The sequence below is a fragment of the Somniosus microcephalus genome, chromosome 19 (assembly GCF_052327205.1).
Source record: "Somniosus microcephalus isolate GS21.2 chromosome 19, FLI_Smic_1.0, whole genome shotgun sequence".
In the NCBI taxonomy this organism is placed as follows: domain Eukaryota; kingdom Metazoa; phylum Chordata; class Chondrichthyes; order Squaliformes; family Somniosidae; genus Somniosus; species Somniosus microcephalus.
Genome location: NC_141005.1, coordinates 44,487,988 through 44,515,616, shown reverse-complemented (window position 1 = coordinate 44,515,616; position 27,629 = coordinate 44,487,988). Strand labels below are relative to the sequence as shown.

Sequence of the window (27,629 nt, the reverse complement as noted above, 5' to 3'; positions counted from 1 at the left end):
CCCCCTCTCCCCCTCCCTCCCTCTCCCTCCCTCACCTTCCCCCCCCCCTTCCTCCCTCCCCCCTCCCTCTCCCCCCCTCCCTCCCTCTCCCCTCCCCCCCTCCCTCCCTCTCCCCCCCTCCCCTCCCCCCCTCCCCTCCCTCCCTCCCTCTCCCCTCCTCCCCTCTCCCCTCCTCCCTCCCTCTCCCCTCCTCCCTCCCTCTCCCCTCCTCCCTCCCTCCCTCCCTCCCTCCCTCCCTCTCCCTCCCTCTCCCTCTCCCCCCCTCCCTCCCTCTCCCCTCCTCCCTCCCCCCCCTCCCTCCCTCTCCCCTCTCCCCCCCTCCCTCCCCCTCTCCCTCCCTCCCCCTCCTTCCCTCCCTCCCTCTCCCTCCTTCCCTCCCTCCCTCTCCCTCCTTCCCTCCCTCCCTCCCTCTCCCTCCTTCCCTCCCTCCCCCCTCTCCCTCCTTCCCTCCCTCCCCCTCCCTCCCTCTCCCTCCTTCCCTCCCTCCCTCTCCCTCCTTCCCTCCCTCTCCCTCCTCCCTCCTCCCTCTCCCTCCTCCCTCCTCCCTCTCCCTCCTCTACAAATCCTTCCATGACCTTGCCACACCCTACCTCTGACTTCCTCCACCCTTATAGTCTGTCACAAGCCCTTTGTTCCTCTAACTCTGGCCTCCTGTGATTTTTCCATCCCCCTTTGTTAGCACAACTTCAAGCTATCTCAGCCCTGCTCTCTGGAGCTCCCCTTCACTTCACTTCCCCTCTCCCTGCCTTTAAACACCTTTACAAAGCCTGGATTTCAATCATCTGACTCCCCCACTTTGGCTCAGTGCCCATGTATTCCTCTGTAAAGGACCCTGGGATGGTTTCTACATTAAAGGCACTATATAAATGCAAGATGGTTGCTTACGTTCCTTCCATGACACACTGACTACTTTTTAGAGTGAACGTTATACAAATAATCTTTTGGAAAGGGATTTTTCTGAGTGTTGCTTCTGTTTGAGGTTTTTTGTCTAAATAGAGTTAGCTTCCTCTTTTAAGATTGATATTATTGGTAATTGATATTATTTCCAATATGCTTCACTCATTGTAAAGTTGCAGCATATTGTTTTTCATTTGTTTGTATTCCCTCGCTGTTGCCCTGCTGATTTGCACCTTTTCCTTAGTTAGTTTCCCTCTGAGCTGTTTTTTCCGTCTTGCAGGGACAGGGAGCCTGTTGATGACACATGGTGAGCATTTTCAACAGTCTTCTCTGTCTCTTTGTCTTCATTTCCTGGTGATGTTGACTTAAAAACATTTACTCGTGCCTTATAAGCTGAACATCCCAAGCAATTTGAGATCATACGTTGATTAAATTCAAATTAATTAGAAGTTCAAAAAAGAACTGTGCCCAATTTGATGGGTTATCCGGGCATTTATGAGCCATCGCCTCAGCTTAAAATTATGCAATTTGCTGAACAGAAAACAGATTGACATACCTGGATTTATCACCCCTGCCCATTGCAGACATTTAATCATATTAAATGAAACTTTTTCAATTTCTTTCTGTTTTAAGTTTACAACACATATATATAATATTTTGACATTTCATCACATTATGCTTTGAATCCGCTTAACAACCAAGGTTGTGCCATGCAGGGTCTTTCTTCTGTATGGCATTGCAGTTATTAAACCTTGGTTTATCCATATATAAATATGAATGTGGTGGTTTATTCTTTAATATGTAATTTCCTTGCACTTTTTCACAGTGTTGTGATCTAATTAAGAAGCTATAATATCCTGGTTACCAACAGGAAAATATCTTTTATCTGCCTTATCCTCATGACTGGCTTTGAAAGGTTTATCCTTTCAACTTTCTATATATTAAAAAAAAAAGGCTGATGGATGTTGGTGGGCTGCATGTTAACCTTCTAAATAGATGTTTTAGTTGTTGGTTGTAGTAGCGTGACTTTTACCTTTTTATTGCATACAATGTAATCAAATAACTGACATACAATCATTGACGTTAAAACAATTGTAGTGTGATTTTAAATTTTACCAACTGACCCATTAATTGGATTTTAGTGTTTAACCACCCAGTATCTTATGTAGTGAAAACTTTGGACCTAATTTCTTAAATGTATTGCAAACCATGTCAGCTATTTGTACCTTTTCTACATAAAAATGGTGTGGCTCATCTAATGTAAAGGATGTGCAAGGTGTATACAGTGATTTAAATTGAAAACTACTTCAAAAATGAATGGTTAAAACATTTTACCAAATTATACGCAATTGTACTTTTGAAGTTCAATTTTTTGCCCCCTATAAATTAAAAGAAGCTTTGGAAAACTGTAGGTTTCACTTCAGTTGCAGGGTGGGAAAGATCTCTGAAATTAAAAACTCTGATCTTTAATTTGCCAGTTGAAGTTACAAAATGCTACCTTATGACAGACTGCTTTATCCAGTGATTGATCACCAGCTATTCATGAAAAGCCGATGTTTGTAATCCACAATCATTCTATTTCCAATACTCATGAACTGGAGTATATTTGGACTTTGCCTTTTGGGAGTAAACTCATTGACTTCACTATTGATTGTACCAGTTACTGGACCAGATCTAAGTTCTGGTCTGAACTGTTAATTTCATTCACAGGTTTTGCATTGTTGAATATTATTCCTGGGTTGCTTGATGCATCCAGGACACATCTGATATTGGAACTTTATTCCATATAGAAAATGATATTGAAATAAAATATTTGATCATATTTTGCTTAAATTTAAGGAAACTAAATCCCTGTGGTGAAATCACTTCCCTTTATTAAATTAGTCCTTTTTTACTCGCATCTAATTCCTATGAATGTTTCCCTTCTGTTTCTTCTCATTAGGCACACTTCTGCTTACTTATTTGTATCAGCTAATTGCATTTTGTTCTGGCTAAGTGCGCTTACTCTGTTTCTAGCATAACCAGTAGTAATCACACAACCTCCTTCAGGAAGTAAAATTAATGTCCTACATGAGCTTCACTTTGAAATTTGGCTGTATAATTTAGCCTGATTTCTCAACAAGAAAAAAAATAAAGGCAACCCAGTATAATAAATAAGTGAATGCATACCCCTCTGGCCTGAGAACTATTCACAGTAATGGGAGAAGCAATAGTTAGGAACAGAAATAATGCCTTCCCTATCTGGGATTAGCTCAATTTTAACAGTTATTAAAAAGGAAATATTTAAAATTTGGGTTTGGTCTATCTGCTGAGTGTAACAGCTTTACCATAGAGATATTTTCAGAATCCTCAGAAGAGGAATAGTTAAACACTGAGCTTTATGTACTTTACTGAATAACTCCTTTGGAAGTTTGGAAGAGAGGATCACCGTTTTACTCAAGAAACCGTTTACTTTTGTATTCATTTTTCTTTTAGTGCAAGTGTTTGGCAACTTTAAAGCTTGAGCATGCAAAGTCACTAATTATTGTTCAATAGCTAAACCCTTTATTTTTAGGAGCTGGACTTGGTTAATGTTTATCTGTGAAATAACCCTATACTTTTGACAAGTTGACTGTAAATAGATGAAACAAGAGTTTAATTAACAATCTGCCTATTTGTTCCTTCAAAGGAATTGTGGGAATGTGTTTTGCTCAAGTTGTTGCAACCAGAAGATCCCAGTGCCGAGTCAGCAGCTTTTTGAGCCGAGTCGTGTCTGTAAATCCTGCTACAGCAGCCTTCAGCCCAATGGGTCCACGCTGGAGCTAGAACTGGACAAACCCATTGCAGCTACGTCAAACTAAAGGCAATGCCTTTCCTCCCACAAACACGCACATTTATGGGACGGTATACAAGAAGCCAAGCACTCTGGGTTACTGTGCACTTGCAATAGGACTGAATGCACAGTATTGCTTGGAAGTTCTAACAGGATGTGGTGGATGGAGACATATTTGGATAGAGTAACTTAAAGCTGTTTGGAAGTTTATTTATGGTGGCTTGTGGTGATTGGAATAGAGTGGGCAGTGCAGTATATTACTGTATTAACCAAAGGCCTTAGACTTGCAGAAGTGGTAAGCAAATTTTGTTGGACAGTTGCATCAACACTACTCCCTCTACATGCTTAATTGAATATGTAAAATCTTAAAATAGATCAGTGTTAATTATGTTCCTTTTTATTTACAAAATAAATTGAGTTTTTGGCATGTACAGAAAGTATTATAAATGCCCTATAGTTACAGCAAAATGAATTTACATTAAACTAATGGGCACTGAAGGAATGAGATATTTTAAACTTTGTTTACACAATGTATTGTAAGCTCAAACATTTTTATCTACTATTTGGAACAGGATTTCTTTTGAGCTTGGTGGATTAACCTTTTTCTGCAGTGATTCTGAAATGCGAATGAAGGTTAGGAGGTCAAGAAATGAGAAGTTCTGGATAGGTGCCATTGGTTATGATACGGGTTTCTGGGATTGTGTTTTAAATACATATTTTGACATTTACTTGTCATTTCATTTTATTTTCATGCAAGCACTTTTTTATTTTTCTCTTTGTATATAAAGAGGACAGAATGCTGTTGCTAGCTATATAGCACTCTTTCCTAAAAGACATAAGTGCTCCTTGCCCCACCGTGAATAGAGATGTTTTTTCCAATTTTATTTTAAAAAGCAGCAAGTGCTGTAGGCATTTTTCAAGGATGTAAAGAAAATTAAAAGTTTAGCATTTGTATGGAGCTTATGCTAACTCTTACCAATTTTGTTACTTTGTTATTAATAGATGAGCAGTGTTTAATAAAAAAAAATGTGGGCCAGTTGGATATACAGGTAAAAACACCAAGTGCTTTTTTTCCCCACTTGACTTTGAAATTTAACCTCATAGTTGGGTCATTAAGAATGATGAGCTGTGAGGTAATCATTTAGTGCATTTTATGCAAGCTCTTTCCCCGTCTCCTATTTTTTTTTTTAATTCTTCAGTTGTAGATCAACAATCATTGCAGCACAATTTGGATTGCAAAATATCTTTGTATCAGCCACATTTTCCCCACCACCAAGAGGCATGAATGGTCCATTTTCGGGACATAACAGCAACTGATGTTTGTAACAAACAGAAAATAACAGTTCCAACTGTATTAATGCAAATTGCAGCTAGGCATTTTACCAGAGCTGTGCTTTTGATTTATTCTGGAATCATTTGTGCATTTTAAAAAAGTGACTAAAAATTCCATATTATAAGCCTGCCACACCACAGTAGGACTTTCCAAGTAATATGACTAACCACACAGAATTCATGTTAAAAGCTGTTTCAGTGATATGAGAGACTGCACTTTATCAGTACATTAGTTGCTTTGTTAATATAATGCCATCTTTACTTACAATCTGTAGTTTTTTCATGTTGGACTTGAAATTAAGAATCCACCTCATCCTGGTGCTTGATTTCACACGAGTTGAATGTGTTGAATACACAAAGTAACATCCTCTGGGGTTTGGAACTAAAGTTAAAATGCTGCTAAACTTATTTTGAACAGTCTGATCTGTTTTTTTCCACATATCCTTTGTTTAAGTGACTGTTATCCTTCAGTGGTAATGGTAGATACTTCTGATTGTACACTCAAGTGGAATTTGTAAAGTAACACTTAAAGCCAGACTTTAATTGCTTTAAGAAATGATGCCACAAAGCTGGGTGTGGAAAATGTAGTGCTTACCTGTTTGTAAGCTTTCATAGCATATACTCTTCTGTAGCCTCAGAATGATTTATTTAAATCTAAATAAATTTGTCATTTTCATATATGGTGTTTTATCTCAAATTTGAAGAGTCTGGTTTTTTTTAATTGCTGCTTTATTTTAGACTAGGCTGAAGAGGATTATCACTTAGCTTTTTGGATTAACAAAGTGATTATGTAATGATTTACTGCCTGCTTTGAATTGACTGTTTTAGTGATGATACATTTGGAGACAAGTGGAGAACATTGGCTGCTTCAAATCCTTCATAATATTCATGCACTTAGAGGGATGAAGATTATTTATACTGTCCACAATTGGCTCTCCCCATTTCAAAACTGCATAAGCAATTCTTGGCTACAGTAATCAAGGTATTTGGTCCACGGGCCAAGTTTGTAACTATCTTATCTTAAGGATTCTTATTTTCACTTGGCCATCAGAATGATATAGAAAGTACGTGCACCACTAGTACTGCTATTTTGGCCTCGTGTTGCTACCCACAATCTTCAAATGTGTATCTGTGATACTTGCACATCAAGTAATGAATCTTGATTGATTTATCAGCATTCTTACAGCAGGATTTCTGCCTTAAGATCACTCTACTGCATTTATTTTAGGAAAAAACATATAATATGAACTTTATGGTAACCTTTTTACTTTTGAATACAACAAATTTCAGTACACTTTGTGTTGATGTGTAATGAGGCCCATGCTGAGAGATTTTACACCTCTTATGCTGATTATACTATGCTCATTGTGAGGTGCTCCTCAATACCACTCTGCCTATCAAGGACTCCGAACCATGCTTGCCGATTTGAATAATGACTTGGGAAGGGTCGGTTAACAATGTCTTTATGGGGTCGAGCTGGTTTCAAGATGACATGCCTATCAATGAACATTATGAATCAAGACAACCTTCTGTGGCAGACTTGGTAATGTGATACCTGATCTAGGCAGGTCAACAGTACTCCAGGACACTGTCAATGCTTAACAAACAAGTCTAGACCCACAAATGGAACAGAACGGTAGACTTGTTGCTGAAATTCTCCATATACTGCTACAGATAAGTGGAAGCTTACCAGTGCTATGTGGTAAGCTGCACAGTTTAACTGGTTAAACTCCACTAGTACTCCTGGGCATCTATGTCTTTGCTCTGGTCAACTTATGGGTGTGGTGTGTCCCTATAGGGAGTGTGCACTCCATATTGGGCAAACAGAAACTCTACCTAGATAACAACAGAAAGTGCTGGAAACACTTAGCCGGTCAGGTAACATCGAGGAGAAACAGAGTCAATGTTTCAGGTTGAACCCTTTGTCTGCGACCCGAAACGTTGACCCTGTTTCTCTCTCCTCGATGCTGCCTGATCTGCTGAGTGTTTCCAGCACTTTCTGTTGTTGTTTCAGATTTCCAGCATCCGCAAGTATTTTGCTATTGCAGAAACTCTACCTATGTGTATTTCTCAGTAGTTTCACTTGGAGACTCTAATACATGGCAAAGCTCATGACGGACATCCAACTGACCAAAATAAAAGTTGTAGAATTAACTTTTGGAACATAATAATCATGTCAAGCTCCTTGTGAAATTGAGAGTTGATTACCAAGAAATATGACCAATATATATTTTCATTATGAATATTCCAGCATGTTTCTTGTGGACTGGAGATGAAAAGCTGATTAATGTATAAGACTCCACTAACAAAATTGTTTAAGGAATGTGGACATTTGCCCCTTGTTGCATACTCAGCAAATAGGACCAATAGGATGCAGTAACTTACCAATCTATAATATTTCATAGGATTCACCCATGAAGTTTTCTATGTCGGTACTTTAAAACCAGTTATAATCTTTACCAGTTTTTACAGAAAATGTTGGAACTATTATATTTCTAAGCATAAAGTAGGTTTGTTTTAATTTTGGTACTTATCCTAATATTTCTGAACAGATGGAGGTATATGTCGGGGAAGACTGGTATGTAGTGGCCTGGGAGCGTTGAATTACATGGGCCAAATGGTTCCCTAAAAATCAGCAATCATCCCTTGTGAGTATGCAGCTGGTGGAGGTGAAAATTTGCACTCGTGCCATGGTATGCCATACCAGAACAGTGGAAAAAGATAACTTCAGCACTTACCTTAGCAAACCTAGTCAAGATGTGGAACTTGTACATCTAGGGTAACAGCCTTCTGACCGCAGACACCATGTTGACCTGCTCTGCCATCTTATCCCAAGCAGCTTGGACAGCTGCTTTCTGAGGAGAATTTCCCTCCAGCCCAAAGATTACATGCCTATCACTCTCCTGATGTTTCTGACATTTACTTTGAAGGCCATATCTGAAAAGTTCTCCCTCCTCCCTTGCAGTCTCCTGGGACATCATGAAAGATCCATAACCAAATTGTGAACTCCACCACCACAGAGTGCAGATGCCCCATTAAAACACAGCAGCTGCACTTCTAGGCTAGATAGCATGCACCTCTACACACACAGGATGTGGCCCAATCAGTGCTGGGCGTGCCATTCTATTTTTTGGATCTTTCTACACTTGCTCTAGATTTTTCCAACTTCAGAATTCTAAATCACTCATCGATGGGCCCCAACTCCCTAGGTGCTCAAATGTTCACATTAACCTTGATATCTAGTAAGCTTTTTGTAACATGCCCAGGATAATGAACAGAATAACTTTCCAGCTACAATTATCCTATGCTTCCAAAGGAGAGATCTCCTGTGCTGAGGAGCAATAGTGCCTAACAATTTCAAATGTTTTGTTTAAATTAAGCAAATTTATTTAACAAAATATGAACAAATAACTAGTTCCATGAAAAGAAAACAGTAAAACATCATCATCTAATTCTAAACTATTCTTTTGTGGAATAAACATATACAGAGCTTGTATATTTTACCACTAAGAGAACTGATAGTGGCTCAGACTATTCTATTGAGAATTTCTAATAGATTCCAATATTTAAACAGCTACAGCTCCTTAAGTATCACTGAAAACAATAACAGGATTTCAATACCTGTCAACCATATTTGAAAATAAGTGACTGTCATACATATGAGTGAACAAATCAAACAGTCTATTTGAAAGTAGCTTGGCTCCTCTTGAGCCATTCAGGCAATCAAACAAAATTTGTAATAATATCAAGTTTTTTTATTTGTTGTTGGGATGTAGGTGACGTGGGAAAGCAGGACTTTTGCCAGAAGTATGCCTGAATCGTGGAAATGAGTGAACCTTCAAAATACCGGGATGCCCCCTCTGCCCCAGGACAAAGCTTGTGGCGGTGCACTTCCATGCAGAAATTAGCCCCTATATACACATCTCCATATAGAATTGTTACTGCTTCAGGTTAATTAGCGAACCTGTCCACTCTCCTTTACATGTGATTAGCAACTCTTTTAAGAGCTGCTGCTTCGTCCAATTTTGCACCTTTTACCCAATCACTTACAAGCCTGCCTCCCTATGCCTATTTTGAATGCATAGAGAATACATAGCAATTAAAGGAAAGGGCTTGCATTGCAAAATTCAGCAAAGCCTGTGCAGACCTATTTTTGCCATTCTCACCATATCATGCTATGTCTTTCAACTTTCCTGGAAAAACCATATTGATGCATTAGTTTCAGCCTGTAGGGTTAATGGGTTGAATACTGCAAACTGCTCAAGGGGCAGATAGAGAGAAAATCTAGGAACTGCACTGGGAGGATATGGCACCAGCCTGGGAGAAGGAACAGGGTGCCAGTGTGGACTAGGTGGAAGCGAAAAAAGACTTAATTTTTCCAACCATGTGCCCATAGCCTTGCTTTGACGTACCTTTTTCTAGCTTTATAAGCGGATGTTCTATCTGTGCAATTTCTGCTTCATGATAGTCCACTTGTTTCCAGTATCTTTGGTAATCAGTAATAATTTCAGCAATATTTTTTGGTCTGTTTTTCAATTTTTTTTCGGCAGGTCAGGGTCCTTAACTCTTCCCTACCCTCTAGCTAGGAGATGGTTCCTGAGTCGCTGTAGTATGGCTGGCTGCTTCTGCTGCTGGTGAGTGGACAGCTTCCAGTAGCTTGACTTGGACAAGTGCCAGCTGCCAGGTTTCCTGCTCTGTAAGCTCAAGTGCTCACTAGGTAAATTCACGGAGCTCGTTTTTGTGTGCTTTAACTGTAGTCTTCTTGCATAGCATGGAGTAGTGTACACGTCTTAAAGTACATAAGAAATAGGAGCAGGAGTAGGCCATTTGGCCCCTCGAGCCTGCTCCGCCATTAGATAAGATCATGGCACATCTGGTCTTGGCCTCAGCTCTACTTCCCTGCCCTCCCCATAACCCTTGAACTCCCTTATCGTTCAAAAATCTGTCTATCACCACCTTAAATATATTCATTGACCCAGCTTCCACAGCTCTCTGGGGTAGAGAATTCCAATGATTCACGACCCTCTGAGAAGAAATTCCTCCTCACCTCTGTTTTAAATGGGCGACCCCTTATTCTGAAACTATGCCCCCTAATTTTAGATTCTCCCACAAGGAGAAATATCCTCTCTGCATCTACCCTGTCAAGCCCCCTCAGAATTTTAAACGTTTCAATAAGATCACCTCTCATTCTTCTAAACTCCAATGAGTATAGGCTCAACCTTTCTTCATAAGACAACCCCTTCATCTCAGGAATTAACCTAGTGAACCTTCTCTGAACTGCCTCCAATGCAAGTATATCCCTCCTTAAATAAGGAGACCAAAACTGTACGCAGTACTCCAGGTGTGGTCTCGCCAATGCCCTGTACAGTTACATAGAAATTAGGAGCAGGCGTAGGCCATTCGGCCCCTCGAGCCTGCTCCGCCATTCAACGAGATCATGGCTGATCATCCAAACTCAGTACCCTATCCCTGCCTTCTCCCCATATCCCTTGATCCCTTTAGCCTTAAGAAATATATCTAACTCTTTCTTGAATATATTTAATGAATTGGCCTCAACTGCCTTCTGTGGTAGAGAATTCCACAGGTTCACCACTCTCTGGGTGAAGAAATTCCACTCATCTCTGTCCTAAATGGCTTACCTAAATGGTTGCAGCAAGACGTCCCTACTTTTATACTCTATCCCCCTTGCAATAAAGGCCAATATTCCATTTGCCTTCCTAATTACTTGCTGTACCTGCATGCTAACTTTTTGTGTTTCATGTACAAGGACCCCTAGATCCCTCTGTACCGCAGCATTGTGTAGTCTCTCTCCATTTAAATAATAATTTGCTTTATTTTTCCTACCAAAGTGGCTAACCTCACATTTTCCCACATTATACTCCATCTGCCACATTTTTGCCCACTCACTTAACCTGTCTATATTCCTTTGCAGATTCTTTGTGTCCTTTTCACAACATGTTTTCCCACCTATCTTTGTTATCATCAGCAAATGTGGCTACATTACACGCGGTCCCTTTTATCCAAGTCATTAATATAGATTGTAAACAGTTGGGGCCCCAGCACTGATCCCTGTGGCGCCCGACTAGTTAGCCAACCTGAAAATGACCCATTTAGCCTGACTAAAGTATTATGTAGGAGAAAAAGTACTCCCAACACAAGTCTCAACAGGGCTGGGGATTTTCAGTGGAGGGGAAAAGTATTTTTTTAATGAAGTTCTAGTTATTTAGGTGGCGAGAGCTGGTATTCCGTTTTCTAATGAACGCCCTTCATCTGGCCCAGCCCATTGTTGATGTGGCCCAGTAATTAACACGTTGCACAGTGCCGACTGGCTGAGCGCTGGTTACGTTGCTGTCCCTCATTGGCTTAAAAATATGATTGCCATGTGTGATGACCAATTAGCGGTTAGAAAGGGTCGCCTCTGCCATCAGACTGCCAATGAGCGCCCAGGAGGCGGGGCGGTGAGCGGGTTTTGGTTCGGCGGCCGGTGGTGGCCCTAGCGTCGACGCGATGGGCCTAACGGTCAGGCGGGTCTCCCTGGCAGCGGCCGTGGTGTTCGGCTCGCTGGCCGCCGTGCTTTTCCCGCAGTTGCGGGGCGGCTTGTGGTTGTTGCGGTGCCGCCTCTTGGACGCGGGGCTCGACGGAGACACGAGCACCGGGCTCAGCCTGACCTACAGTGGCGTGGAGCTGAGCCAACTGGCCGAGGCCTGGGCTTTTCGACAGAAAGCGGGGCCGGGTAAGAGCGAGTAACCGGGCTGTGAATGTGGGGCTGATGGGCCCGGCTCGGGCAGCCTGAGACACGGCGGCCGTTGGATCGTGTGACGGGGAGGCAGGTTCGCTCTGACCCTGGGGAAGGGAGTGTCTGCTCCCCTGTTTACCGGGCCCAGGGCCCCTCCAGTTAGTCGTGTTTGGGAAATTATCGCAGACTCCATGAAGCCAAGGCTGCTCCCTATCACTCGGCGAAGTCGACTCTCAGCGATACTGTTAGTTTCTGCCTGTAGAATTACTATTACTGGGCGCTCAGTGTTGAACTCTCTCAGGAGGACTCCTTCACCACAGTGTCAGCTGTGGCTCCGTTGGTAGCATCCTCGCCTCCGAGTCATGAAGATCGTGGGTTCAAGTCCAGGGACACCAGCCCCACTCCAGGGTCTCGGCTCAAAAATCTAGGCTGACACTGCAGTGTTGAGGAAGGTGCCGTCTTTCGGATGAGACGTTAAACTGAGGCCCCGTCTGCCGCCTTCAGGTGGAGCTAAAAGATCTTATGGCACTATTTCGAAGAAGAGTGCCCTGGCCAATATTTTATCTCTCCATCAACATCAATCCATTCATGTGGGAGCTTGCAAGTTGGCTGTCATGTTTCCTACATTACACTTCAAAAAGTAAAGCTGTAAAGTATTTGGAATGTCCAGTGGTCGTGAAAGACGCTATATACATGCAAATATATCCACATTTATCACATTCAAAAACAACTTACATTTATATAGCGCCTTTAGCATAGTAAAGCGTCCCAAGGCGCTTCGCAGCAGCATAAAAAAAACGTGCATTTATAGTTACCTTTCATGAGAGACTTAAAGGAGGAGAGAGTAGAGAGGCAGAGAGATTTAGGGATGGAATTCCAGAGCTTGGGACCTAAACAGCTGAAGGCACGGCCACAGTGGTGGGACGATGGAAGACGGGGATGCACAGGAAGCCAGAATTGGAGGAATCGTAGAAAGTTACAGCACGGAAGGAGGCCATCGTGTCCGTGCCGGCCGACAAAGAGCTATCCAGCCTAATCCCACTTTCCAGCTCTGTAGGTTATGGCACTTCAAGTGCACATCCAAGCACTTTTTAAATGTGGTGAGGGTTTCTGCCTCTACCACCCTTTTGGGCAGTGAGTTCCAGCCCCCAACCACCCTCTGGGTGAAGAAATTTCCCCTCCAATCCCCTCTAAACCACCTACCAATTACTTTAAATCTATGCCCCCTGGTTGTTGACCCCTCTGCTATGGGAAATAGGTCCTTCCTGTCCACTCTATCTAGGCCCCTCATAATTTTATACACCTCAATAAGGTCTCCCCTCAGCTTCCTCTGTTCCAAAGAAAACAGACCCAGCCTAACCAGTCTTTCATCATAGCTAAAATTCTCCAGTCCAGGCAACATCCTGGTAAATCTCCTCTGTACCCCCTCTAGTGCAATCACATTGCCCCATCATTGTGCCGAGTTCTCGGAGGGTTATAGGGCTGGAGGAGGTGACCCAAGATAGGGAGGGGCGCAGCCATGGAGGGATTTGAACACGGATGAGAAATTTAACATTGAGGTGTTTGAGGATCGGGGGCCAATGTAAGTCAGCGAGCACCAGGGTGATAGCTGAATGCAACTTGGTGCGAGTTCAGATATGGACAGCAGCGTTTTGGATGAGGTCAAGTTTATGGAAGATGGAAGGCTGGCCAGGAGAGCATCGGAATAGTCCGGTCAGGTGGTAACAAAAGTGTGGAAAAGGTTTTCAGTAGCAGATGGGCTGAGGCAGGGATGTAGACAGGTGATGTTAGAGGTGGAATTATCCAGCTGTTTCAGAGGGTCACAACTTGTGACTAACCTGACTCTGCCAAACTTTTCTAGGTATGGTCTAAAGTTTGATTACCGCTACCCATTTCAGATCTATTATTGATTCAGTGAGTTGATAATTTGCACTGCGTTGCTTATCTATGTGACTATAGCAGATTGAATTTTAAAATGTTCTAAGAATGTTTGGAAGGTGATTTCTTTTTGAATTTGCTGTTTAGTGTCCACCCTGACTGAGCCTACCAAATGCTGTTAACAAGCTCCCAAAGGTGATTGCCTCAGCCTCCCCTCTGCAGTCGTGTACTGTACCTGGTAACCAATCACTTTTTCTGATGCTGATGATTCAGTTATTAGTTACTAAGTATGAAAAGTGACAGAAAATGTCAATAAATGAGTGCCATCTGGGAGCATAGCTTCCCTTTGGTCTGTGAGAATCTGTCATCCTTTACAAGACAGTAGTTGCAGTATCACATTCAACCCAGCTAGTGCTGTGATTCGATTGGGTAAAATGGCCACTGTGACGGTAAGCCTGTCTCATCCACCTCTGTACTCTATGCTGCCTGGTAAATGGTGTCATAATGAAGGCTGTCGGAACATGATGGGTTACAGTTGGCTATGGGTCTGGTTATAATGGGTTAACATGTTCCTGTGTAATATTCAAATGATAAAATGTCCACAATTCTGGCTCCATGCTGCACCACAAGGTACATTTGACCACACCTATTTACAAACTGATTTTTTAATTTCAGAAATCCAGTTAGAAGCTAAAGCTGCTCTGCACCAGGCTCTGGAGATGAAGCGTCTGGGGAAGCGAGAGAAGGCACACAAACTATTCGTGCATGCCCTCAACATGGATCCCAATTATGTAGATGCTTTGAATGAATTGGGTGTCTTCTTGGAAGAGGATAAGGACGTTATTCAGGCTGACCATTTATATACAAAAGTGCTGACCATTTCTCCATGCGACGAGAAGGCGCTGGTCAACCGTGACAGGACATTACCACTGGTGGAAGAAATTGACCAAAAACAATTTAGTATTATTGACCGGAAAGTTAAAAAATTAATGGCTATACCCAAAGGGAATGCAGCACTGCATCGTGTGATGGAGGAAAGTTATTACCATCATATTTATCACACTGTGGCTATCGAGGGGAATACACTGACCCTGTCTGAGATCAGGCACATCATAGAAACCAGGTACGCCGTGCCTGGGAAGAGCCTGATGGAACAGAATGAAGTTATCGGGGTTGATGCAGCCATGAAATATCTCAACAAGTCTCTAGTATCCAGAATTGGAACTGTTAACATTGATGATATTTTGCAGATTCACAGAAGAGTTTTAGGATATGTTGACCCTGTAGAAGCTGGAAGATTTCGGACCAATCAAGTCTTTGTGGGTCACCACATCCCTCCCCATCCCAGAGATCTAAGGAAACAAATGCAGGAGCTTGTCCAGTGGTTGAATTCTGAAGAGGCCATGAGTCTACATCCTGTTGAATTTGCTGCCCTTGCACATTATAAATTCGTCTACATCCATCCCTTTGTCGATGGGAACGGAAGGACGGCCCGCTTACTGATGAATCTTATTCTAATGCAGGCAGGTTACCCACCTGTCACCATCCGCAAGGAGCAGCGGGCCGAGTATTACGGTGCATTAGACTTGGCCAACGAGGGAGATGTCAGGCCATTTATCCGCTTTATTGGAAAGTGCACGGAAATGACACTTGACTTACTGCTGATTGCAACAGCCGATCACTCTGTTGATAAAGGTTTACCCGAAGCTAATCCAAACCATTCAGATTATACGCAAACCATTCTAGTTAAAAACTAACCCGTCTCATTGCTCCACAACCATATTTATGGACTCTGGTTGAGTTGGTGTGATCATCACCAGTGTAAGCTTTAGTTAAAATTCCTTTACTTCAGAAACTTGCCAAGTTCTTTACTGGAGTGTTTTCTGTGTTCGGCTTTCACTTGACTTTCTCCAGCAATCTTGCACCAGCTGTGCGAGTCTGCTCTCGGAATGCTGGTTACTTTCTAGTCTGTGAGGTACTGAGTGCAGATTCGAGCTGTAAAAACAATCTGTTGCGGTTCACTTTGAAGTATTCTGGGTTATTTCAAGGTGGATTGTACAGGATGTGATTTAAATTGGTCACATTTCTGAACTTGGCTGTTATTAGAAGTTAATCGGGACTGTATTTTGTAGGCTGTCCTGTGACACACTCTGCATCTCTCCTACCCCCAGTCTTTCTTTACAGTGCCAATTTTTTCATGGTCTGCTTATAATTTATTTGAACAAAATTGTTTGAATATTAAAGATGTAAACATAATGGAGGATTTTGGGCCATGTGTACTTTCAACAGCGAAATAAAATGTCATGCCCACAATTTTGTGTGTGGGCAGGGGTGGGGGGGAAGCAATTAAAAGACAGGGTTCTTCTAACTTGCTGGATCACTGGAGAAAATAAGGGCTGCGAATTCCAACACCAGTGCCTGGGCAGCAAGTTTGTTTATTGACTTTGGCCCCTGTCTCAATACCTGCTCGCAGGAGCTCCACTGCTTGGATGGCCCCTTTACCTCCCATCCCAAGCTAGAAGAGAGATACAGCTGGTCGCTCACAAATGAGCAACACAAGCAGTTTTTTGAGTGAATTCATGTTTAATGTCCAGGAGCAGATTAGTTTTTTTGCTGGCATCCAGTAGATTGAAAAAAATCAAACCGAGTTTTTCCAACCAGCCTCGTACTTGCTAAACTTGCAGCATGTAGTGAAGCTGGGATGAATGTTCTGATACTTTGAAGTAATCTCTCCATTCTTGGTTTATGCCAAACAATGCTAATTATAGGTTGATGAGCACAGTTCTAATATGGCAACAGGTTATTCGTACATATGTTATATTTTATCCAGCTGCTGGAATTCTTGGAGAGTTAGTTCTAGACAATAATGCAAATAGAGAAGATTTGAATGAATAATGTGGTCCTTTTCAGTTCATCAGTTGCTGTGGATGCAGCAGAAATTAGGTATTTTTATTTCACCATTTCTAGTCATCTTTTAATTAAAGTCTCTAACTTAAGAAATCAAAATCACAAGGATTAGAGTCCAAGAACCAATGTGGAAGAAAGTTTGTTGGACAGTAACCCAAACAATGGTAACTTGATTGGAGAATGAGATGTTCCTGTGAATTGAAATTGCACTTTTGTATAAATAAACTGTATTTAAACAGGTTGTTAAAACATAGAATATATATATAGTATTTATGAATAAAATATTTTGCCATTTATGTCCATTTTTTTCTTCTGGCAGCCAAATGGTGATGTAGAACAAGGGCTGGGGGGAGCACTTGCCCAAAACAGGTTTTTTGACTGACTTAATTTTCTAAACTGCCAGAAAACCCAATTTCAACTTGGATCTCTGCTGTAAGCTTAAACTGACATTTTAACACAAAATTGAAACTGTTTTGAAAAGTACTTCTACTAAATCTTTGGCTTTGTCAGCAATATACAATCCATGCTTAAGGCTGGAATTTTGCGGGGGGTTAGCGGGCACAAGGGAAAGTGTTTTTTTTTGACAGCGGGTGGGGACCCTGCCGCCACACACCTTTCCCCAATGTTGGGTCTGTCAGTGCTGAGCAGAGGCGGGGGACCCAATTAAGTTGATTATTGCTTTGTTGAGAGATCATTCAGAATACATTTTAACTTACCTTTTCACTAACTGCTTGCCCACGGGGTCCACAGTCCTCGGGGGGGGGGGGGGTCACGTCTGTCAACCTGAGGCAGGAGTTCAGTGGCCATTGCTCCAGCTGATTCCTTGACAGCTTCAAATATACAGTAAAAGCTCCCACTTGACCGATCTTCACTTCTCCCAGCCACAAGCTGTTTCTCAGCCAATTTCCAGCATAGATTCTGTAGGCTTTCCATTCTCCATCCACTATCACCTCTTTGGAAGAATACTCTCACCACTGACAATGTTTGTCATCTTTACTTCACCTACCATCTATTCCATCAACAGGGGTGCCCTTTATCCTGTTTCATCTTTGTCCTCAGAATCCGACTACGATCAGCCCCAGCACCAACCTTCTCCACAATCACCTGATGCCGCACAGGACAGAAGGCATCAGCATCTAACCACATTGCTGCCTGGGAGGCCAGATTTACTTCACTTGACGCTGTACACCCTGGCTGCCACCCCACACCAACACCATAAAGCACCCTACAATGTCCAAGCCATTGTGTGTGTGTGTGCGCCAGGGGGTACCGTTATGTCTCACCATTCAATACAACTCACTAGGCCACTTCCAAAGGTGCGCAGAAATCGTTGAAAATAAAAGTTTCAATTGACAGCACCTTAACAGAAACGTCACATGAACATTGGATAAAACACCCAAGTGGCTACTCTTGTGTGTGTTATTAGTTGGTATGATTGCACTAGGATGAAGGTGCGTGTGAGGGGTGGCTAGTGAGATGGGGATGGGTGGATGTGCAGGGTAGGGAAGGCAGAGGGATGAGAGGCACAGCAAGATGAAGGCAAGTGTGGCTTTGTACTAACGTTTCCTGATCTACTGAGATGATTGAAATGTTTGCGCCACTGCACCCAGGTCCTCTAGACGACATCCTTGCTTGTGCCCTCCTGTGCAATCAGGCTGTGTTAGTCTCCTGGGGAGGTGTCTTCTGCCCATCGGAAGGGAAGAGGGACCTCCCTTCATGCTGTGAATCCCTCAAGCATATGGAGGAAGTCATGGGAGAACCTGTGTGCAGTCATTGTCAGTGTTTGCAGCACGTCAGTGCTGTAGAACACTGACAGCACAAATGTCAAAATAAAGTTGGCCGTGGTCCCTTTAAGGAAACCGGCTGATATGTCATCAAATGACATCACCCGCTTCCTCTAATTGGCCTGGGAAACAAGCCCTATCATCGTAAATTTATTTCAGAGAGCGGGATGGAGCCAGCAGCACGGTTGGGATCTGCCCCCGACATCGCCTGCCATGGACCCACCACGGTAAGTAAAATCGCAGCCTAAGTGTTCACAAGGGCCCTAATCAACTAAAACTGTACAGAACACCTGTAAAGGTACCTGCTGCTTGTGGATAACCTTAACTGACGAGGCTATTTGGAGCAGAATGGGAAGAATTCCAGCCCTCAGTGAGCTGTCAGGCTGACTAATTTTCAACAATGCCCCAGCATACTATCTTCTACATCAAGTTGACTTGGTTCCAATCTTACCTGCAAGCCAAAGATACCATTTTCTTTTTTTTCCCCACAACCTGAAAAAGAACATTTTGCAAAAGGGTGTGCACTCCAATAGTGAGTGATGTCATTACTGCTTGATCAGTGCCTGGTTGGGAGGGAGGGCAGGGAAGGGAAAGAGGTGATCTTTGTACAATCGTTTTTATTGTGTATGTACCTTGGAGAGAACTGCTTTTATACTGTAGTACCGGCAGTGACCACACCTGTATATAAAGCCGTAGCAGGCTTCTGTACTTTCAGTTCCAGCATACCCTCTGTTCAGTAAACACCTGTTATTACTGTTCTCCTGCGGTCTGTGTGTTATTGATACGCGGACAGTACAGTGGCGACGAGCAGGTTCGAACTCACCTGCAGTACTGCATCACCTCACGGGGATCCATCCCTGAAAAGAAGCTTCTTGGAGGTCGACCGTGGGCAACCGCCCAGTGATCCATCGGAGTTCAGTGAATCGCAGGGGAAGCTGTGGAGAGCTGGGTTTGGCTCCCCAGTCAAGGTGTTCCAGCAAATCGTGCTGGTAGCAGGTAGTGCGCTGACCCTTCCGGACTGCGGCGGGCTTGAGCTCGATCGAGTGGCTCTGCAAGGGGGCCGTGCAGAGTCGTCGGGAAGGAAAAGAGAGAGGGTGGAGCGCACAGGGCGCGGTCAGTGCTCAAGAGCCGGGCAGCGTTAGAGAAAATAAAAGAGAGGAAGGAAAAGAGACGCGCAGTGGACAGCGTCGAAGAAGAATAAAACTAAGGAATTTAACAAAAGAGAGACGTGCCGAAGCCGCGGGGCGCCGCCATTACTATTTAGAACGCTAGGAGCAGCATTGACAGCAAGGGGAAGAAGGAAAAGTGCGGGAGGCGCCATTTTAAACCACCCAAGATGCCGAAGAGTGGCAGTATCACTGCTTTCGACAACGAAATAGAAGACTGGACCACGTATGTGGAAAGAATTGAAGTGTACTGCAAGGCAAATGGGGTGGCCGATGAAAAGGCGGCGTCGGTATTATTAAATTTGATGGGCACGAGAACGTACGGCCTATTGCGGAATTTAATTACCCCAGCTAAACCAATGGAGAAAAGCTTTGAAGAGATTGTCAATATCTTACAGGAACATCTAAACCCTACACCGCTGCTGATAGCAGAAAGATTCAAGTTCCATAAAAGAAACCAGCACAAAGATGAGAGTAATGCTATCTTACGGAACTACGCAAGTTATCGAAGCACTGCCAGTTCGGAGCAGGACTGGCAGATACCTTAAGGGATAAGTTTGTCTGCGGGCTCCAGAGTGAAGGAACCCAGAAACGACTACTTTCGGAAAAGGACCTTACGCTAGAAAAGGCTTTCAGCGTGGCAGTATTCTACGACGCAGCAGCACGGGGAGCTGCGGAAATACAACAGAAACCGCAAGAATATAACACCAACGAAATGGCATATGGAGCAGAAAAGTGCTATCGCTGCGGCAGAACAACCCATGACCAGAAGGACTGCTGGTTTAAGGACAAAGTATGCAGGCAATGTGGAAAAGTGGGACACATAGCATGAGTCTGCAGGTCAGGAAAGAAAACCAACACTAAAAGAACTACTAAGGAAAAGTACAAGAAAGTAAAAAAAATGACAGACAGTAGTTCAGAAGAGTGATAATGACTCCGGGAGCAGGAGACTAAGTTGTCTAAAGTTACACGACGTGATCGCAAAGGAGGATCACCGAACCATTTGGGTCACCCTCATGATAGCAGGGTCCCAAGTAAAGATGGAATTGGACACAGGATCAGCCCTAACCGTCATGAATCAACGAGACTATGAGCGGCTATTCTCATACATACCCTTGAAGGACACGTCCATTGTATTGAAGACATATACGGGGCAAAAAGTCTACATCAGAGGAAAAATAAGGGTGCCCGTTAAATACAACGGCAAGGAAACACAGAAACTGTATCTCTATATACTACAAGATGGAGGACCACCATTATTGGGACGTGAATGGATCCGAAAAATACAATTGGATTGGCATTCCATTCAGGTGTTAACTGTGGCTGACAAAAAGGATGACGACGTCACACCTGGACGACTGTCAAAAATTCTAACTGACGCGAAAGAGGTGTTCCAGCAAGGACCTGGGACTCTAAAAGGCGTAACGGCAACGATAAAAATTGAAGATAACGCAAACCCAAAAATTTTTAAGGCCAGACCGGTACCATACACGATCCGCCCAGCCGTCGAAGCAGAGCTGGAGTCTGGAGCATTCGGGTGTGCTGTCCAAGGTGGACTGGAGCGAGTGGGCCACACCCATCGTTCCTGTAATGAAAAAATCATTGAGCAGCACGCCTCGGGAGCCGAAGAAGGTTCGCATGTGGGGACTTTAAGGTAACTGTGAACCCAGTCCTGCACACAGTACAATATCCACTTCCGCGGATAGAAGATATTTTTGCCTCACTATCTGGAGGGAAACGCTTTACGAAGATTGATCTGGCCCAAGCGTATCTACAAATGGAGGTAGAAGAAGCATCTAGAAAATACCTTGCGATAAACACTCACAAAGGTCTTTACCAGTACAACCGACTGGTATGCGGGGTAGCATCAGCTCCGGCTATTTGGCAGAGGGCGATGGAACAAGTCCTGCAAGGGATCCCGGGGACCCAGTGTTATTTGGATGACATCCTGGTTACGGGCAAAAATGACAGTGAACACCTTGCCAACCTGGAGCAGGTACTCACTAGATTACAAGAATATGGGCTACGAGCCAACCGCCCCAAATGCGAGTTTTTCAGGAAACAAATCTTGTATTGTGGCCACATGATCGATGAAGAGGGGTTACATAAGTCCCCAGACAAGATTGAGGCAGTAGTCAAGGCTCCAGCACCAGAAAATGTGTCGCAACTGAGGTCGTTCCTCAGGCTGGTGAACTACTACCATAAGTTCTTGCCAAATTTATCTACAATTCTGCACCCACTGAATGCCCTGCTGCAAACTGGAGTAGCATGGAAATGGAGTGATGAGTGTAAGCGTGCCTTTCAGAAATGTAAATGCCTAATCACTTCAAAAGTATTGGCCCACTACAATCCAACACTACCGATTCGGTTGGCATGTGATGCGTCTCCCTACGGCATTGGAGCGGTGCTGTCACACAAATTCCTTGACGGTTCAGAGAGGCCAATAGCCTTTGCGTCGCGCTCGTTAACCTCAGCCGAACGTAACTACGCCCAGATTGACAGGGAGGCCCTCAGGCTGGTGTGGGGGGTGAAGAAGTTCAATCACTATCTGCATAGGCAGAAATTCATCCTACTGACTGATCACAAGCCTCTTGTCTCCATTTTTAACCCAAAGAAGGGCGTTCCGGTGATGACGGCGCAACGGCTGCAAAGATGGTCCCTTTTTCTAGGGGCACATCAATATGACAGAGTACAAGGGTACGAAACAGCATGGAAACGCTGATGGGCTGTCGCGCCTGCCGTTGCCTACGGTGGAGGAAGCACCTGCAGTGGACCCTGTTGAGATATTCCATTCGACCATAGTCGAATGTCTACCTGTTACAAACTCAAGTATAGAGAAGGAAACCCGAAATGACCCGACACTCTCTCGGGTCTATGATTTGACAGTGAAGGGATGGCCAGCACATGGCGACTCACTGTTGCCAGCATTCTCGCCAAGGAGAGAACAGCTGTCAGTGTGCCGGGGGACCTTGATGTGTGGATCCCGAGTGGTAATTCCACCCAAGTTGAGGGATCGAGTGCTCAATGAGCTTCATGAGGGTCATCTGGGAGGGGTAAAAATGAAGAGCCTAGCCAGGGCGTTTGTGTGGTGGCCGGGAATCGATAAAGAAATCAAGGATATGACCAAGAGATGCACAGGATGCCAGAAAGTCCAAAACACTCCAACACAGGCCCCGCTACACCCATGGGAGTGGCCCTCATCTCCCTGGCAACGGGTACACATTGATTTTGCTGGTCCATTTATGGACTCAATGTTTTTAATCGCCGTGGATGCACATTCGAAATGGTCAGAGGTCATCAAGATGTCCACCACCACCACGGAGAAAACTATTGCAGTCCTATGGACCATCTTCGCCAGGAATGGCTTGCCAGAACACATTTGCTTCAACAATGGACCACAGTTTGTGTCCGAGGATTTCCGGAGGTTTGTGAGGAATAATGGGGTAAAACATTACACATCTGCCCCATATCATCCAGCCACAAATGGATTGGCTGAGAGGTTTGTTCAGACCTTTAAAAAAGCAATAAAGGCGATGTATAACGACAACATACCGCTACAACACAAGGTGGATAATTTCTTGTTTGCTTACCGGAATGCGACACATGCAGTCACCAACCAAGCTCCAGCCATAATGTTCTTTAACCAAAGGTTAAGATGTCGCCTGGATTTGCTCAAACCAAACACAAGACGAGATGTTGAGGATAAGCAATTCCAGCACATCAACGAGAAGCCAACCAGGAGCTTCAAGATAGGGCAACCAGTCTTGGCCCGCGACTACCGAACAGAAAAATGGCAGCCAGGAACGATATGTACACAGTGGACGTTGGAGAGAGCATCGTGAGATGCCATGCTGACTAGATTCTAGAGTCACAGGAACAAGTCAAACCCATACCACGAGCATACGCACCTGGTGATGAACCCGAAGTACAGATTGCGTCTACCTCAGAATCCGTGGTATTGGAAGCTGACGAACCAACCAATGACAATGAGCCAGAATTGACTCCGCCGCCAGAACAGGATACTCCTCAAAGACTGAATTTATAAATGATTACTTCAGTTCATGTATATAGTACAGAGAAAATTGTAATTGTTATTATTTAATTGTTAAATGAATGTTATGTACTGTTTATCTAAAAGGGGAGGAATTGTTGTGTATGTACCTTTAAGAGAGAACTGCTTTTATACTGTAGTACCGGCAGTGACCACACCTATATATAAAGCCGTAGCAGGCTTCTGTACTTTCAGTTCCAGCATACCCTCTTCAGTAAACACCTGTTATTACCGTTCTCCTGCAGTCCGTGTGTTATTGATACGCGGACACTACAGTTTTATAGCCAATTCATACTTTTAAGGTGTAGGCACTGTTGTTACCAATATGCGGACAGCAAAGTTCCACAAACAGCAATGTGATAATTAGCAGATAATTTTAGTGATACTGGTTGAAGGATAAATATTGTCCAGGCCACCAGGGAGAGCTTCCCTGCTCCTCTTTGAAATAGTACCATTGGTTCTTTTACATCCATGAGAGCGAGCAGACGGAGAGTTTTAACGTCTCATCCAAAAGACGGCACCTCTGACAGTGCGGTATTCCCGCTGTACTGCATGGAGTGGGACTTATGTCCCACAACCTTATGTCTGACAAGGCTGAGAGTGAGCCCCAGCTGAACATTCCAGTTTGTGATACAGAATCAGTATACAGAGTGAAAGGATAGGTTTTGGTTATCCATCTAGATTTGTACCTTGTTTCAAACACACCAACAAACTACTTTCACCTTGAACCAATGGAATTTTTTTTTTTTTTTTTAACCCTGTCTTAATCTTAGGCGCGATCTTCAACTAACGTTGCATTATGATGCAATTATATAAAACATTTAATCAGGAACATAAAATAGCACAGCCAGCAATATATCAAAAAGGCGAGCTCTAAAGTAACAATGAAATGGTCTCCGTGATCCTGCTACACACATGCACACACTTCTTTTGGGCAAAAATGAAAGAAAAATAACAGTAGCTTCCAGGGCAATTGTTTAAAACTAACCAAGTAGCAGTTACAAAACACAATATTGTAAATAAAACAGACATACAAGCCATTCTCTGTAAATACAATAGAGCAACTGCTTAAAAAATTCTGACAGAAGAAAGCAATGTGGACCTTCCATCAAGGATATTTAACACTTGGTCAAACTCTTTAAAAAAAAAAAATCATTGCGATTATTTACAGTTCAGCGCTGCTCATTCGAGTCCCTGTCCGTATGCCTAAGGATACAAAATGGTTTCTGTAAAGGCAGTTCACATTTTTCTACACTCAGCAGTTTAACAGCGAATGTTGTAATCACGGGTTACTTTTTCAACAGCATCTTTGCAAAGTCTGCGTTGGTCATCTTTTTGGTCTCTCCCACTAGAGAGGAATCACCCTGCGAGTTGCCAACCTCATTCCTCAATGTACCATTTTCAGTACTTCCTTCTGATACAGGCAAGCGTTGTAATGCACGCGGTACGAGTGCAAGTTGTGTTCGACCTTTGCCCCTCCTAGAAAAATATCAGGATTGATATGAAAGATAGTTCACATGAATCAACAAACAGTCCACAAACTTTCTGACTTAGCAGGCCCTGGACACTCATTTTCATTCTCAAGCCCTATTTAAAGGATTTTTGTCACTTTCCACAGCTTATTTCTCAGTTTTGTACATCGAAGTCAAGATTCCCATTCAGTCCACCCATGTGGGCATATTGGCTGCCACTCTGGATTGGAGCTGCTCTACGTTTCTATTGATTGTCGCCTTGTCCTCCTCCACCCTCTCTTCATCTCCATTCTGCTTTTCCTGTCACTATATGTGACACTCAGTTTTCTTCATCCCACTTTCCACTCTCCCACCCCTCCAATACTAATTCATACCATCATAGAAAATATCTGCTCTCCCCAATCTTTCTCGATAAGTGCACTGACATCAAGGGTATGATGAAAAGCTAGCAGATAGCTCAAATACTGTTTAGAGGTCCTTCCCCTCACCCCAGTTACACATTTCATTACATCCCTTGCCCTAACCCCCATGCTAGTGGCTCTCATCTTCATTACTATCTTGGCCTGTTCCCTTACATTTCCAGCACTGTTTAAGCTTCTCATTACTTACATCCCATCTCTCATTCAAGGTACTTAAGCTCTCTGGCATTTTTCATTGCTGAAATATCATCCCTATATATCTTTAGGTGTTTTCAACCTGCACTGAAACTCACTGCACCTTCACGTACTTCATGGTCATTGTATCCCTCACACAACCTCCCCCTACATGGAACTCGGCCACCCCATCCCTGGCTAAACTAGTCTCTCCAAGGCTGTAATTACCGACTAGATCAGTTCTCATTTTGGCTATAAACATTTCCTTGCCTGCCTCCAACCCATCCCCATGCCACAACAATCTGCAGCTTCTTCCCTATTTCTCCCCAGACAGACTAATTCTTTCCAAGATGCACCATTTACCCCCTCGATCCTTTCCTCACCACTTAAATACTATTCCTATACCCAATACTTTCCTAATGCACATCCTGTTCCTATGTACATATGTAGCAGAGGGACACAAAATCAGAATTGTTTCCAATACGGAATGGTTGAACTTCTAAACTGCAAAATGTCAATTTTACAAAGTAAATGTCACTGTTCCTATCTGAATACAAAGACTGTTGAAATATTCTTTAGAAAGACTCTACGAACTTCAAAATGCACTTTGACAAGAGAGAGAGATATAATTAGAGAGAGAATGCATTACTGCCTAACAATTTGCATCACTGGTTTTGACACATGCACCTGGTCCCCAGCTACAAATAGTTGGACATCTGTCCTAGTTTATAGCACTGTCAGCACGAAGGATAGACTAAATAAAATGGAGCCACATATGAAACAGGAGCCTGCATTAAAAACAAACACAAGCACACAACATTTATAAACTATGTTCCTCATTCAGACGGTACCTGCAGGTATGATTGTCGTCTGAGATGAATTTCTGAATTTGACCAGCTTTAGATGGGCAACTCCCTGGTGACTAATTCTAACTGAATCACCCACATTAGCTGCTTCAGTAGTTGCAACAGTTTGATCAGCACTTACGCTCCATACACCTGCCGAGGAAGCAAAGAGCCAGAAGATCTGCCAGTTTCAACCTTAGCAGCCTGCTTTCTCTGTGGAGGATTACTGATGGCCACGCTGATTGGGTGATCTTTAACCACCATTCCATCCAACTTCAGAACAGCCTGAGAGGCCTGGGCTTCATTCTCGTATTCAACATACGCCAGACCCTGAAACAAAAGTCATTTAAATGTTATTCAAACTCAAGAAATCGCAAATTAAAAAAAGGTAGGGTGTAACTAATTCACATTTGAGTTGCTAATGTATGGGACAGTCACTCGTCAACCAACACAAACTTGGTTGAAACATTCAGATCCAGAGAATACAAAGATAGACAGAAATGAAAGAAAATGATCTTCACAGATCCTCTGCATGGACTCAAATGACAGGCCAAGCTTAATAGCTTAAGGGAGTTTTCATTTCCTGGGGGGGAAGGAGAGTACAAATACAACAACACTCAAGAATCCGCTTGATTGGCAGCCCATCCACCGCCTTAAACATTCACTCCCTCCACCACCGGCGTACCGTGTCTGCAGTGTGTACCATCTACAAGATGCATTGCAGCAACTCGCCAAGACTTCTTCGGCAGCACCTCCCAAACCCGCAACCTCTACCACATAGAAGGACAAGAGCATCAGGTGCAATGGGAACACCATCACCTCCAAGTTCCCCTCCGAATCATTCCCCATCCTGACTTGGAAATATATCGCCGTTCCTTTATTGTCACTGGGTCAAAATCCTGGAACTCCTTCCCTAACAGCACTGTGGGAGTACCTTCACAACACGGACTGTAGCGGTTCAAGGCGGCGGCTCACCACCACCTTCTCAAGGGCAACTAGGGATGGGCAATAAATGCTGGCCTTGCCAGCAACGCCCACATCCCAGGAACGAATTAAAAAAAAATCAGCCTCAAATCTGGCATGCAAGACTACAGGACAGGTGGTTTGGGCTAATTTTGTATCAGATGTCTGCAGCATGTTGCAATTACTTTTCTAA

The 27,629-nt window shown here is 43.5% G+C and overlaps 3 protein-coding genes across 17 annotated transcripts in view; 2 read left to right on the top strand and 1 right to left on the bottom strand.

Annotated features, from left to right (window-relative positions):
* The window catches only part of mtmr3 (myotubularin related protein 3), a 128,453-nt gene extending 122,715 nt beyond the window's left edge, over positions 1–5,738 (top strand). For 11 of the 15 annotated variants that reach the window (XM_085961704.1, XM_085961698.1, XM_085961701.1 and 8 more), the window contains 2 exons: positions 1,178–1,204; positions 3,566–5,738. In XM_085961704.1, coding sequence (XP_085817830.1) covers positions 1,178–1,204; positions 3,566–3,737 — 199 coding nt within the window. In that variant the 3' untranslated portion in view covers positions 3,738–5,738. Of the gene's footprint in view, positions 1–1,141; positions 1,205–3,565 lie in introns of all 15 variants that reach the window. The other 4 variants (XM_085961713.1, XM_085961707.1, XR_015072327.1 and 1 more) reach the window with 3 other exon arrangements.
* A 5,747-nt stretch (positions 5,739–11,485) lies between these two features.
* Positions 11,486–16,858, top strand: ficd (FIC domain protein adenylyltransferase). Its single transcript, XM_085961723.1, has 2 exons — positions 11,486–11,774; positions 14,331–16,858. Exons 1-2 carry the CDS (start codon positions 11,549–11,551, stop codon positions 15,410–15,412), a joined length of 1,308 nt encoding a protein of 435 aa, XP_085817849.1. The 5' UTR covers positions 11,486–11,548; the 3' UTR covers positions 15,413–16,858.
* A 7,508-nt stretch (positions 16,859–24,366) lies between these two features.
* sart3 (spliceosome associated factor 3, U4/U6 recycling protein) overlaps positions 24,367–27,629 on the bottom strand; it is a 32,976-nt gene continuing 29,713 nt past the window's right edge. The window contains exons 18-19 of the mRNA XM_085961722.1: positions 26,616–26,803; positions 24,367–25,042 (exon numbers count right to left, since the gene is read on the bottom strand). Coding sequence (XP_085817848.1) covers positions 24,853–25,042; positions 26,616–26,803 — 378 coding nt within the window. The 3' untranslated portion in view covers positions 24,367–24,852. The remainder of the gene's footprint in view (positions 25,043–26,615; positions 26,804–27,629) is intronic.